The following is a 13,570-nucleotide window of genomic DNA, read 5'->3' on the forward strand; positions in this document are numbered from 1 at the left end:
CCCTGCCGATCCGGCCCGGCCCCAACGTCGAAGAGACCGACGGGGCGGGCATCCGATCGATGATTCTATTAATACGAAAGAATCGGCAGAAAACGGATACGATTCGACGAGCAAGGGCAAATCCAATTACGCACCTTCGCCTTCGACGGGGCGCCCCTTCGTCATCTCGACGCCGTTCGAGATCCGGACCACGGCAATTGAACTTTACATTCGCATTACCTAGAAATATCTGTCGCCGAGGAGTGAACCACCGATGGGTAAGAAATACGTTGGCCGAGTCGGCCCTATCGGTATCCGCGATCGTCCGACCAGCGGCGAAACAAAGCATGCCGTCGTGTCGGCTATAAATACCAAAGCCGGCTATGCCTCCTATAACCGCTAGACGCGACGCCGCACTTATGGAAACTACCAATATATTTTTATGCGACTTTGCGATAGTTGGCCGCTCGTGGGTGGCTCCCCTTTCTTTCCCCCGGCCGTCTAAAAATAAACGGGAGCTAGGGGTAGTTTCGCAGAGGCGCGATTTCGTTCGACGTACTGGGTGTCCGAAATCATTTTCCGCTGCCGTCGCCGTTACGCGCCGATTTCCGATTCTCCCTTTCACCGAAATCACAAGTCGCGATAGAAATCTCGCGACTGCTTCCAATCTCGTTACGAAACGATACACATTAGCGGCGAAACACGCGCTTAGACGATGACGAGTGCTTTTGAAAAAACGCGTCGAACGTCGATCCTTTCGCGCGGTCGAGACGCGTCTTTCGAAATGCACGATTCGCTGCGCGTTTTGCACAATTTTTCAAGCCTCGCTCTGCCTTTCTTTCGGTCGGAGTCGATAAAGTGGAAGCGAACTCTCGCGAATGGGCCCACAAATAATCGTAATAGCGGCCCGGTAGAAGCAGATTGGACGATCTAAGCCGGTAAGAACCGGAGGCTCGGGGTTTTAATTAAAAAAGAATTACGGTGCCGCAACATTAGGGGCTCGCGAAGCCTGCGAGCCCCCCGGCCATGGTTCCGCACGGTTTAGCGACGCATTGCCCCGGTTATTAGACGATGCCACGTGCGCTCGGTATGCATAAATGCATCAGCCCGGAAAGTTACGTCGGTTCCGTGCGCGCATCTATCGCGCGGAGAACACTTTCACCAGCGAGCCTCTTTTAAACGCTTTTAAACTGCCATCCGACTCCCCCTGATCGTCGTCGAACTCGAATCACCGAGCGTTTCGAGCGAATGTTCGTATCGGTTGTCGCGACTTCTAATTAATTTTTCAAAATTAATTCGACGCCCTGGTTAAATTTCCTCTCGCGAGGAAATTTTATCGGCGCTCAAGACGCTGTGTACGCGCGCACGCGTTAATTGTGTGTGCTCTCCTAGCTTTGCCTCGTTCGTTGCACCTACCCTTTGCGTTACAGCACGCTCCGTGTACTCCTGGCTTATCGCCGGGGATGAGTAAAATGCTCTCTTAACCGGTAAACAGTCTCCTCTGAAATCGGAACGGGAAATCCTTTACGCGTCTTCCGCGTAACGTTCGCGAATATCCTTCGTCGAATATTTCATGAATTTTCGTTGCTAAACGGAGCTCGCCGAAAGATTCGAACGAGAGCGGAGTCCGACGGGGTCTTCTTACCGAGAAAGCGCCGAAGCGAATCCACCGGTAGAAAATTGAATTTCGAGCGGATTTTCGTACGGCGAGCGGCCGGCGAGAATCGCGAAGGAATCTCGGGGCTGACAGGGCGTCATCCGGTGGAAACGTTGGTCGGGATCGATCGTCCGTCGTCGGAAGCAACAGTTCGACACGCAATCGCCGGAATCGGGGTCGCGAGGCGCGAGATTCGACGGGCGACGATCAAAGAAGCCAAGTCGCGGCGGTGCCGCGGCAGCAACGTTTCCGGCTCGTTTCGACGGTCGTCGAGGGAGCGGATGAAAGCGTAGGCTTTGCGGATCGAGGAGCGAAGGCGATCGAAAAAGCTGGCGCGCGATAATGGCGGCGGAGGCGAGTGCCCTGGCTCGGGGATGCATGGAGGAGCTCTCTCCCGCGAGGGTGTGCGCGTTTCAGGTTCCGACAACTCCGGCTCCGCTACAAGCGGGATTGCTTTCGAGCGTAAGCGGCTCGTTCGGACTTTGCGACGGTGCATATACGATGCTAGTATTGTTTGGAAACCGGCTCATCGTCGAGGGCCTCTCGTTAAATCGGCGAGAACTTTGCTCGACGACGAGAGATCGATACATTGCCGGCTGTACGCGTCGGGCGAAACTTTCGACGTTTTTAGCCCGCGCCACGGTGTCTTGTGCAAATAAATTTTGCATTTTCGGTGTACTCGACGTTACGAATCTCATTTCGACCCCGAGCCGACGCGGGAGACCGTTGGCTTTCTCGTTTCGAATCATGGAGTCGCTCAAGATCACGTTGTAATATTTTTTAGAATATTCCAGGGCTTTATTACCGAGCTTAGCATTAAAAAATACGCCGTTGTTCAGACCCTGGCGCGTGTTCGGCCTTAATGCGCACTCGCTTGAACGATTGTCACGAGTAAACGGCGATTCTAAAAGCTCTCGCGAGTCCAGAAGATTGCGTCACCCCGCCGTAAAAAAACGACGAAAACTTTCGATCGGGGTGTCCCTGCTCCCTTATTTCGCGTTCCATTGCGCGCGCGGTCGGGTTTCGCGGAGACCGTCGAACGAACGCGAGGGCAGGCTGCGGGGGTGTCATTACGTATGGCATGGTGTCGCGAAAAGCGGCGCTCCATTTTGAAAAGGTAACGCGATTCGTAACGCGGCGTCTCGGCGACGCACCGGCGAAAATACCAACGCTCGCGACCGTTGATAATCATAAAAATGCTAATGTTAACGATGTTGTCGAGGGCGGCGGGGGCCGCGATATTAATGGAGAGCGGTCGGCCAATCGGCGCGGGACGCGATAATAAGAGTAACGAAAACAATGGGGACGGTAATGAGAACGGTAATAGGAAGGAAAGCGGGAGGCGACTCGGATAGTATTGTGTCGGCGAGAGGCGCGTTAAATCGTTTAACGAGATCGCTCGAAAACCGGCTTCCTCGTTTTCCGATTCGCCCCTATCAATTTCCCGCTATTCGACACGCGATCCCGATGTATCGCTCCGCGATGGAACAACGGGGAATAGAAAATATCGCGGAAAAAGCCCGATTCGATTTTCGCCCTCTAGCATTTTTCCGTCGCGGTCCCGCAAAACTCGAGCTCTTTCCGCGACGCTCTTTCGTTCCGTCGCTCTTGGAAAATTTGAAAAATCAGAATTCCACGGCGGCGACGACGTCGATTAGGCCGTTTCGTACACCGCAATCGATAATCGCGTGTGGCGAACGAGGAAGAGAACGCGCGGCGGACGGAAACGGCGAATGAAAAAAACGGCCGTGCAGTTTCGGCTTTTTCAACGAACAGCCGCGTCGCTGGTCGTCGGTAGGAATCGCGGGAGCAGCGTTGTCCCGTCGTTCTTTTCTATCGCGTTTCATTTCATCGGGAGAACTCGATTTCCCCCCGCCCCGCCGCGCCGGAACCGCGGGGAACCGACGCAACGATACCGCGCGAGCGGGGCGTCGGAAAATCCACGCGGACTCTGTGTTTTCCGAATCACGACCGCTACTCGAGAATCCTTTCCGTCGGATATCATTCCGCCGCTCAGCGGGTATAAATCCTATCCGGCGGCGGAAGAGGATCGTTTCCGCGAGCGTCGCTTTCCTCCTCCGGCTCGTAAAGTCGCAAGCGAGAGAGAAAGCGAGCGGGAGGAAAACCGCGTAGCTCCTCTCCTATCGGCTCTCCTTTCTCTCTAACCCGATCTCTCGCGGTCGCGATCGAAGTTTCTCATCGACGCGAGAAAGAAGAAGAAGAAGAAAAGCAACGTCGCGAACGCGTTCCCCCCACCGCGAGGGGTGAGAACGTAACGACCGAGCGGAGTTCCGGTGTCTGCGATCGCCGGATAACGCTCCGTTACGAGGGCAATAAAAGGAAGAGGCGTCGGAAGCGAGAGCCGCGAGCACGAGGCGGGTTCTTCCGCGAGATACGGAATTTTATCGATCTCCTCCCGTCGGCGTCGACGTCGCCGTCCACGTCGACGTCGACGACGCTTCGTATCCGCGCGTACGCGGCTCTTTCGCGTCGAGCCCGTGAAAGGGAAGCTCCGCCGCGGGCGCGGAAAGGCACGGGTCGGGAAAAAAGACGCGGCTGCAAACGAAGAAACGGTAATTCTATTGATCCGGATACTCCGGTCGCGCTCCGCTCCACCGACGGATAAATCCAGCGTTTAGCCCCGCGCAGAGTATCTACAGGTGGAGGCGCCTGCGCGCGTCGCCCACGGGTTTTCGCGTAGATGTCACTCGCACCCCGAACTTAGGGTATGCGGCTCTGTCTCCGCGTATTCATCCGGCGCGTGCTGTCAGGATTCTTCGATTCAGCCTGGATCGCGGCATCGCGCCACCCCTCGCCCCCCTGGGCTCCCACCCCCCTCCTCTCTGGCCGCCCACGCTTTCGCCGTGGCCTCGTTCGCGCTAACAGCACCGACCGCGAACCGGCGAACCTTTCGATGGAAACCCCGATCGGACGGCGTCGCCGGTCCGCGTAGTCGTCGACCGGTCGCGTTTCTCGACGTTCCGTCGGAAATTGGATCCGGGAAGCCTGATTCGCGATTGCTACCGTATCGTTCCGAGGAGAACGACGACGTAAACACCGACCGGAACAAGGTTTCCACGCGACTCGATCGCCGAGCCGGCTTCCCGAAGGTAAACGTCCGGCAAACGCGAATCGTTTTCCACTCACCCTTGCGCGACTGGATAGGCTGGCTGTTCGCAGGTACGGTCTCGGCTGGAACGACCCAGAATCGGCACTGTCCACTCGTGTTCAATGACACCGTACCCCCTTGCACATGCTCGCATCGGTGATCGCGATCTCCAGGTGTTGCCAGCCGTCGACGATCCACGGCTCGGCTTCTCCGTTCAAAGTCCTTCCGAACGGATCGTTCGACGCACCGGGACGTGTGCCAGCTACGCGGAGAGTTTCGCGTCTCGCGTCGCGTCTCGGTTGCTGCGTCGACCGCCGATCTCGGGGATCATCGCGCGAGATCGACTCGCTCGGCGACCGATGGAAACGATCGAGGTCGGGTTCGGGTTCGCCGAGAGCGCGTGTGTCGTTGCGCGTGCAATCCTGGACGATCTCTGCGTCGAGCGAAACCTTCCGACCGCGGTGATAGCTTGGGGTGCACTGAGCATGAGGAGAGGGTTGGGAAACGACGCGAACCTCGAGCCAGCCTAACCCGAGGTCGGCGCGGCAGTGGCGCAGCGTGCAACCCTTCTCGCGGCTGCGCGACCCTCGCGGCTCTCTCACGGTTCTCTCACGGATCTCGCTCAAACTTTTCCGGCCGATTCGGCCAATTAGGAAGTAAAACGGCCACCGGATTAACTAACGGGTTCGATTCCGTTCGGACCGTTGTGTTACTCTGGCTACCTCCGAACCACCGATCCCCCGATCCCCCGAGGACGGACCGCCTTCTTACCGGGATTTAACCGAACGGAATGAACGTGCTGCGGTCTACGGGCTTGGAACTTTCACGGAGTTTTAACACCGTGTCCCGGCTACGTCGGCCGGCCACCGAAGCTTGTTAACGTTCGAATCAATTAGCCGCAATGAAACGATCGGCTGTTCCGCGCTGCCTGCTCTTCGCAAAGGGAAATTGAAGGGAAGTAAAAGGATTACTTGGTTTAGCCCCGAAACCGATTCCAATTATTTCGGGTACGGGAGTTTGTGGACCGATCCCGGGCTTGAGAAATCGACGAGGTTCGATCTCGGATCGAATCGATTTGTTTCGCATCCGACCTAACCTAGCCGATCGAAGCGATTCGCGTTTCTTATCTTAAAGTTGTCGAGATTATCGAGATTCCAGTCTAGAAACGGCCGAATAAGTTCACCGTTTGGTAAATTCAGCGCGAACGAAAGAGAATCGTGTTCTTGAAATCGATAATTTGCGACATCAAATTTCATGGCACTTGGATTTTGTAGATATTTTAAGAATTCGACTCGTCAGCGATTCTATTATTATATTATTGTCTATTATTATTAATAATTATTATTAATTATAATTATTAATTATTATTATTATTGTCTATTATTATTTAAAACGATCTCGGTATTCTAGGGTTAAAGAGACGATTCGAACTTTCAACGAAAGCATTGAACCGGCTATAGCTTCGTCGACAATCTAGATACCGATTTTATGGACCGACGATAACGTGATCAACAAGTTGAAATAAGTTGCGATAGACTAGGTTATTTAACGCTGTCGAGTTGCGTTATACCTTTGCTCTCGGATGAGAGCATTTAATTACAATTTACATCGAATCGTTTGGTTATTATTGTACGAGTAACTCACCCGATACGATCCTACGATGATAAACCTTTTTTTCTAATTTCTGCGTTTAGTTTTATTCCATCGGATGACTCTTCTGGACGAAAGTCTGACATTCGCGAACTACATAGCGCCTGCCTCTTTCGAACGATTCCAATAAACATCGAACAAGATGCTGATTTACGATGGTTTAGCGTAAATCACCCCGTTTACGTCTCGTTTCGTCGGTAACTTGTCATTTATCGTTATAAAATAAAACAACCTTGATCGAATATGATTATACAATATAATATTGCACTCTCAGGCGTTAATAATGGCAACAATTAAATAAATTATCTCTTGCGTCTCGTTTTCTGTAGAAATTCCAGAGTCCAATTGGTGCTGCCGCCTAGCGTCAAATTGTGGAAACACGCGCTATAGTCGCTTCTCGCTAACACAGCTAACTTCCAGAGTTATTTCGGTTAGACGTTTTTGCTTCTATACCGCGTTAGTGTTCGATTTCCGAACGTCGGCGCTTGTAAGATTTAACCTATCATTGTAGTAAAGATTTAAACGATGTTTGGAGTTGCAAAACGAAGCGATGGATCGTAAAGGTACGTAAAATAAAAGACGGGCATATCGGTAAAAATACTTGTTTTTATTACATCGATAGGATAACTCGTTACTGTTATTAGCGAAAAGAAAAAGATCACGAGTCGAGTTCGTTACGAAAACTGTGTTTGTCGGCCCATTCTGGCTTGTTCGGTATAACCTGACGGTATAGAGCAATGATAATGAGACGATGACAATAATAATACTTAATTATTTAATTAATCAATTAATAATCGTAACTCTTCAATTGATTTCTTCTTTTTTTTTTATCTATCATCTTTCCTTAGTTCCATTTTCTTTCAGACGAATCACAGAGAGAGAGAGAGAGAGAGAGAGAGAGAGAGAGAGAGAGAGAGAGAGAGAGAGAGAGAGAGAGAGAGAGAGAGAGAGAGAGAGAGAGAGAGAGAGAGAGAGAGAGAGAGGGAGAGAGAGAGAGAGAGAGAGAAAATTCAATTTGTTATCTTCCTCGCGTTTTAACATTATATATCGATTAAACTAAACTTCTGAAATAAAATATATATATGTACGTGTACATACATATATATTTATACATATATATAATATATATAATATATATAATATATTATAATATATATTATATTATATTATATTATAATATATATTTGTTCTTTTTCTCACATATAATTCTTCTTTCTTTCTCGTAAAGCAGCAGCAGTTTAACACATTTAGAAGTATCTCGAATATGTATATATAAATTACAAGAGGGCATATCGGAGGAGGGAGGGGAATAGCAGGGAAATCGTGGTGGCGGTTGTAGTGTCGGTGATGGAGGAGACGTTGTTACAGCTAAGAAAATGTACATTCATAGTTCGCTATTATGTATATATCGTACAATAAAAAAAGCGGATACTCGGTGACAGTAGTGGCAATAGTTGTTGGTGGCGATAGTAATAGTCATCAGCGGTAGTTTGTAGTACGCGTAGTTATTGTGACGGTAGTGTTAAATAGTAATAATAATAATAATAATAATAATAATAATAATAATAATAATAATCGTAATAGTAATAATATAATAATAATAATAATAATAATAATTATATATATAATAATAATATAATAATAACATAATAATAACAATAATAATAATAATAATAATAATAATAATCATTAGCGGTAATAATTGCGATAGCCCCTAGTTTGCGAGAAGTATGTACATACTCGTCGTTTCCGCGTATCTATTGTTCAATCGGTTCACTGAAATTACAATGTCCTTCAAGTCCTTCTAAACGCGGTCTCTCTTCCGTACGCCATATTACAATGTGTGTGTGTGCACGTGTTCTTAATACGCTAATATGAACAAGTGTTTGCAGTGCGTTCTTTCCGCTACTTACATCGTATATGCATTCTACTTTACATTCGAGAAAGGTACAATTACGCACGGTACGTACAAGTTCGTTTTTCCCCATCGAATTCCATCGGCCGATCGTCGATCGATTTTACATAAAACCGACGACGCCGAACCGGACGATCCTCGCGCGAGAAAATTGCACGGCAGCCGCCGCAACGAGAACCGGTGTATTTGGCCGTGGAAATCGTTTCCTTCGAAAATAGGTGTATTATGTACATGTACAAACTGCACACCGTCCACGTCAAAGATCCCTTCGAATCGTCGGCTAAATAAAAGTCGAAACCGTCCAGGCGAGCGGCCAGGCGTCGCGCTTCTGGAATCGCGATCAATTTCCTCCGCTAATTGTACGCGCGAGCCGAGGCCGAAGGGTTCGTCGGCCAAAGGTCCGAATCCGTCGCGCGACCAACAATTCAAGGACGAACGTCGTTTCTCGTCTCGTCGATCCGACGCCGCCTGGCCGCGTCCCCGTCCAATTTATACAACGCACAGAAATATCGAAAATACGCGTAGAGAACGTTCCCTGAGACTGATTGTAACAATTGAAATCTGTATAAAGAGTGAAATGAAACGCGCAAGCCTGCTTCTTATCGCCGTTCCGTCGAGACGCGACCGTCTAAGTACGTTGATCTCGTTAAAACTCGTCCCGTCGCGTCGCCGGAGGCCCACCGAAGCGGGAACACCGTGTTTCCGAAAATTTCCTAAATCGCTGTTCCCGCCGACGGGGTCCCATGGACGCGTTCGCTGCCCGACGCTGCGCCTCGATCGACGCGATCGCCGCTGTTCCCAAAACGAAACGATGCCTCGATCTCGTTGGTCCGCGTGTCGATCAAAATTGTACTAGATAACGAAATAACTAGCTAACCTGTTGAGAAACGTTCGAACGAAGGAGAGAAAACGTGCCATCGAACAACGACGCGGCGCGGTGCCGATTACAGCAAACTCGTGCAACGGCTGGTGAACGCGTTGCAACCGCGCCCAACGATTATCGATGGAAACCGCCGATTCGAGAGTCGATCGCGAGCTGGACGAGAGAGTTATTGCACGATGGTTTCCCTCCTTTTCCACTTGGTTCCCCGTCCAGCCCGGGATCGACCGTCGTTCGTAGGATCGCTCGACAAGATTGCACATCCCAGAAAGATTAAAAAAAGAAAAGAAAAAAGGAAAAAATAAAAGAGAACTATAAGGAGAAAGAGCGGAACGCGAAAACAGGTAAATAAATGCTCGACTTTCGAACGATTAATCGACGCTTACTTAATCCTAAAAAGATTCGATCGATAACCGGATTTGCTCGCCGATCAACTCGCTCTCCCGACTGACCGGTAGAAAAACGGACAGAAAACGCGACGAGGAAGAAACGAGAGTAAACCTAACGAAAATTGGTAACACGTGAAAGCCGATGACAAGTCGACGTTTGCGCTCCGACGGTCGCCTTCCTCCTCCTAACAACGAATCCATCCTCTCGGTAAAAAGAAGCACGTGGACATGTGCACAGAGCAAATGACACGCGCGCGCACGTGCCGACGATAAAAAATATCTCTAGACGACGTCGTCCGTTCTTTCTATTCGCGACCGGCCCCTATAAACTCCTCCGCGAGGGACTGTTAACTCGAGATTAAACGCTGAAATATCCAATAGTATCGTACAATGTTCGGACAGGAACGATATATCGTGCTTCTAAATCTCTGCGGCGACAGCGAAATCCTCGACTCTAGAAGCGGCGTTTACAATTACAGACCCGATCGCTTGGCTCTATAGTTAATAAAATATCACTGTTCTTGCGAATAGACACGAATAGAATATTCTCCAATAAATACTGCTAATAATAGTGCGTCACCGTTCGCTGTCACGATCGATCCGATTCGATCCGTTCCGATCCGTTCGGTCCCGCGCGCGTCCACGCGCGCGTTCAATCGGACGTTTTGTTACCTTGACGCGTTCTACCTTGCCTCTTCGGGGAGCTGCCGGAGGTTCTCGTCTTCTTCGGGACGTCCTTCGCGGCGGACGTCGAGGGTCTTGCCTGGGGAGACGGCTGCCCCAGAATCGCCTCCTGTCACCTGAGGCTGATCACCACCTTCTCGACGCTCAACAGGGACCTCACTTTGTCGTTGTACTTGATCAGCGTCACCTTCGAGCCTCTCACGTTGATCCTCTCGCCGCCGCTGAGCAAGTGGCAGCACCTCGACTGTTCCAGAAAGTCTTGGAGCTTCAGCTCCCTCATCACGTCCCGATGGGCGACCGCCGGCGGGCCCGCGTGAGCCTTCGGGTTCACCTGACGCAGCAGCGCGTCCCTGCTCTTTATCCTGAGGGCCGCCATCAGGTCCTGCAGGAGCACCCACTTGTCCGGGTCGTTGCTCAAGGAGAACAGAACCGGCAGGTTCACGTCGCTCATTTCCATCTCGATCTCGTCCAGCTCGGGCTCCGGGCTGTCCAGCGGAGGATCGTTGAGGGGGTTGTGCCCGGTCTCGTCGGGGTCTGGAATATCGTTCGATCTTTGAGAAAACCCTTGCTTGGAAATTTGCTGGAAATTACTGGGGATTGCTGGAAATTACCGAAAATGCACGACGGTCCGCCGAAGGACCACGGCGTGCACGTCCGACCCTGAATGTCGTCCAGATGTTGCTCCAGAATCGCGTAAGCGTCCGTGTCCGCGGCCAGCATCAGCGGAGTCTGACCAGCGTACGTGGCCAGCAGAGGATCGGCGCCGTACGAGAGCAACAGACGTACCAATTCGGTAGCGCCGTTCTCTGCCGCCTCGTGAAGCGGCCTGCAACCATCGGACAATCGATACCTCGAACAATTTGAAAACGTCTCGTCGCCGACGAATTACCTTATTCCTCCGTTCGCGCTTTCGCTGGCGTTCGCTCCGTACGCGAGCAGCAGTTTCGCGATCTCGAGATGGCCCTTGGAACACGCTTCGTGAAGAGGCGTGTACCCCGCGTTGTCCTTGGGACTCGGCGCGTTGTTCAGCTTCTCCAAGCAGTAGGCTGTGACGTCCTGCAAACGCGGGGCCGATACAATTGGCATACTTCGGTCAACGAGCGGAAGAGATCGCAAAACGAAATGCCTTACCGTGTAACCGAGCCTGGCAGCCCTGTGCAACAGCGTTTCGCCGACGCCTTTCTTGATCACCCAGGTTCTGATCTCCGATTGGATGTCCGCGACGCACTCCGGGCTGGGCCTCGTCAACACTTGCTGCAAATGCAAACGATTCGATCGGACGCGAGCACGAGACATGTACGGTGTATCTACGTACCCTCTTTCTCTCCTTGGGCAGGGTCTCGTCCTTCTTCAACGGCTTCTTCTTCTTCCGAATGTAGTCGAACCCGGAGCGGAACTTTCGCCGGCTGGTCCGCAGCTTGAGCTTCTTCTTGTTGGGAACTTCCGACTCGTTCGTCTCGTCGTCCAAGTCGTTGTTCTCCGCTTCTTGCGCGTCGTTCGTCTCCTCCTGCGCCGCCTCGTCCTCCGCTTCCGTCTTCAGGCTCTGCAGCTTCTTCTCCGCTAGCGACTTGAGCAGGTCCTTTCGTTTCTTCGCGTTCAACAGATGCCGCTTCGAGTTCAGGATCGCCTTGTGACTCCTCAGGATCCCGGCGTTCTTCCGCACCCAGACCACCTTCTGCTTCAGCGTCCTGATCTTGCTCAGCGCGTTCTCCGGCGTCTCCGTCTGCGAGTCGTCGTCCTGCGAGGTGTCGTCGTGATTCTGCATCGGCGGGGCCGACGCGGGTCTCTCTTCGCCGAACACTTCCCTGATGGTCGCCTGCTTCTTCAACACCCGCGTCTCCGTCCTCGTCCTGGTCTTCAACACCAGCGTCGAGAACTCGTTCAGCAGCGCGTGATTGTTCTTGAACGTGTCCCGGAACGTGCTCACCGTTTCCTTGCGGAAGTAGCCTAACACGCTGCAGTCTTTGATCGGGGACTTGCCCTTCGACAGCTTCGCCGACTCCAGCAACGGCGTCAGGCTCGGCGTAGGCAGCAGCTCCGGCTCGTTGCTACCTTTCGACTTGCCCCCTCCACCCTTCTCCACTTTCTCCTTCTCCACCTTATCCTTCTCCTTCAGCTTCTTCTTCTGCTCCTTCCGGCTGGTGCCGACCTTCTGAGCCAGCACGTCGACGATCGAGCTGCCTTCCGATCTGCTCGACTTCGTGGCCTTGGCGGGACACGAGATCGTCGTGGACGAGGTGGCCTCCTCGTCGTCGATCTTGAGCCCCGTCGTGCCGAAGCTGCAGTTCGACTCCATGTCGCTGTCCACGATCTTCTTCCGGCCGAGACACACGTCGGAGCTGTCCATCGAGACGGAGAGCGCCGGCGAGTCCGGGTCCAGATCCGGCAGCGAGGTGGATAACCTGTGAAACCTCGACGGCTTCGACACCGTGATCAACCTGGTCGGCATTCTCAAGGACTTTTTGTACACGTAGACCTCCTCCTCCCAACCCGGCCGAAAGTCGCTGCCGTCCCCGAAAAGCGGCTTCGGCTTGCCCTTCTGCGACCCGGAGCCGGTCTTCGAGCTCGACGATTTCGACTCCTTCTCTCCTTTGGCCTTGTGCGGCGTCGTGTCCCTCGACCTCAGCTTCATCCCCTCGGACTCCGCGTTGTTGGACGACCGCTTCCTGGCCCGCAGCCTGTCCGCCACCGAGGAACCGTGGCCAAACTCCGTGCTGGCGTCGCTCTCCTCGCTGGAAGACTCGCTGCCGCTGGACGACTGCAGCTTGATCCTGCTGCCCCGGCCGACCCGGCCCTTCCTGCATATTATCTCTTCCTCGCAGTCGCTGTCCTCCTTCTTCATCTTCTTGTTCGCCCTCCGGATCAGCGGCACCTCGTCGGAATCGTCGCTCGAGTTCTTATCGTCGTACTCTTTCTCAACTTCCGGCTCCTCTTTCACCTCCACCTTGATCTCCTTCGGCTCCGCGGCGGTCTCGTCGTCCTTGCTCGTCTCCGGGAACTCTTCCTTGACGTCCGGCGGCGACTCGACGTCCTGCAGCTCCTGCTTGATGTCCTCGGGCTTGATCCGCGTGGACGCGTTCGCGTCGGCGGCCTCTTTCTCGTCCTTGTCGTCGTTCTCGTTGCCGGTGTCGTTGCCCGTCTCGTCGAGGTTCGAGGTCACCGTGCAGCTGGTCTTCTTCTTGCGGCCGCGTTTCTTCATGGCGTCGCCGGTGCGCAGCTGCTCCATGAACTTGTCGCAGGCGCTCGACCAGAAGCTGTCCACCTCCGTGATCTTTTCGTTCTCCTGCGAGCGACACGTTTTTCGGGA

General features: G+C 52.5%; 2 protein-coding genes across 7 annotated transcripts in view; both read right to left on the bottom strand.

Moving 5' to 3' along the window:
* Positions 1–6,699, bottom strand: part of Fstl5 (follistatin-like 5) — a 97,970-nt gene extending 91,271 nt beyond the window's left edge. Inside the window, exon 1 of one of the 2 annotated variants that reach the window (XM_076526222.1) lies at positions 6,390–6,699. The gene's annotated coding sequence lies outside the window, so the exon portion shown is untranslated. Of the gene's footprint in view, positions 1–4,783; positions 5,239–6,389 lie in introns of those variants that run through there. The other variant, XM_033479463.2, reaches the window with a different exon arrangement.
* A 284-nt stretch (positions 6,700–6,983) lies between these two features.
* Positions 6,984–13,570, bottom strand: part of LOC117225726 (uncharacterized) — a 380,710-nt gene continuing 374,123 nt past the window's right edge. For all 5 annotated transcript variants that reach the window (XM_033479453.2, XM_033479451.2, XM_033479452.2 and 2 more), the window contains exons 9-13: positions 11,579–13,546; positions 11,395–11,517; positions 11,153–11,319; positions 10,875–11,089; positions 6,984–10,797 (exon numbers count right to left, since the gene is read on the bottom strand). In XM_033479453.2, coding sequence (XP_033335344.2) covers positions 10,376–10,797; positions 10,875–11,089; positions 11,153–11,319; positions 11,395–11,517; positions 11,579–13,546 — 2,895 coding nt within the window. In that variant the 3' untranslated portion in view covers positions 6,984–10,375. The remainder of the gene's footprint in view (positions 10,798–10,874; positions 11,090–11,152; positions 11,320–11,394; positions 11,518–11,578; positions 13,547–13,570) is intronic.

This window comes from Megalopta genalis, chromosome 14, assembly GCF_051020955.1.
Source record: "Megalopta genalis isolate 19385.01 chromosome 14, iyMegGena1_principal, whole genome shotgun sequence".
In the NCBI taxonomy this organism is placed as follows: Eukaryota; Metazoa; Arthropoda; class Insecta; order Hymenoptera; family Halictidae; genus Megalopta; species Megalopta genalis.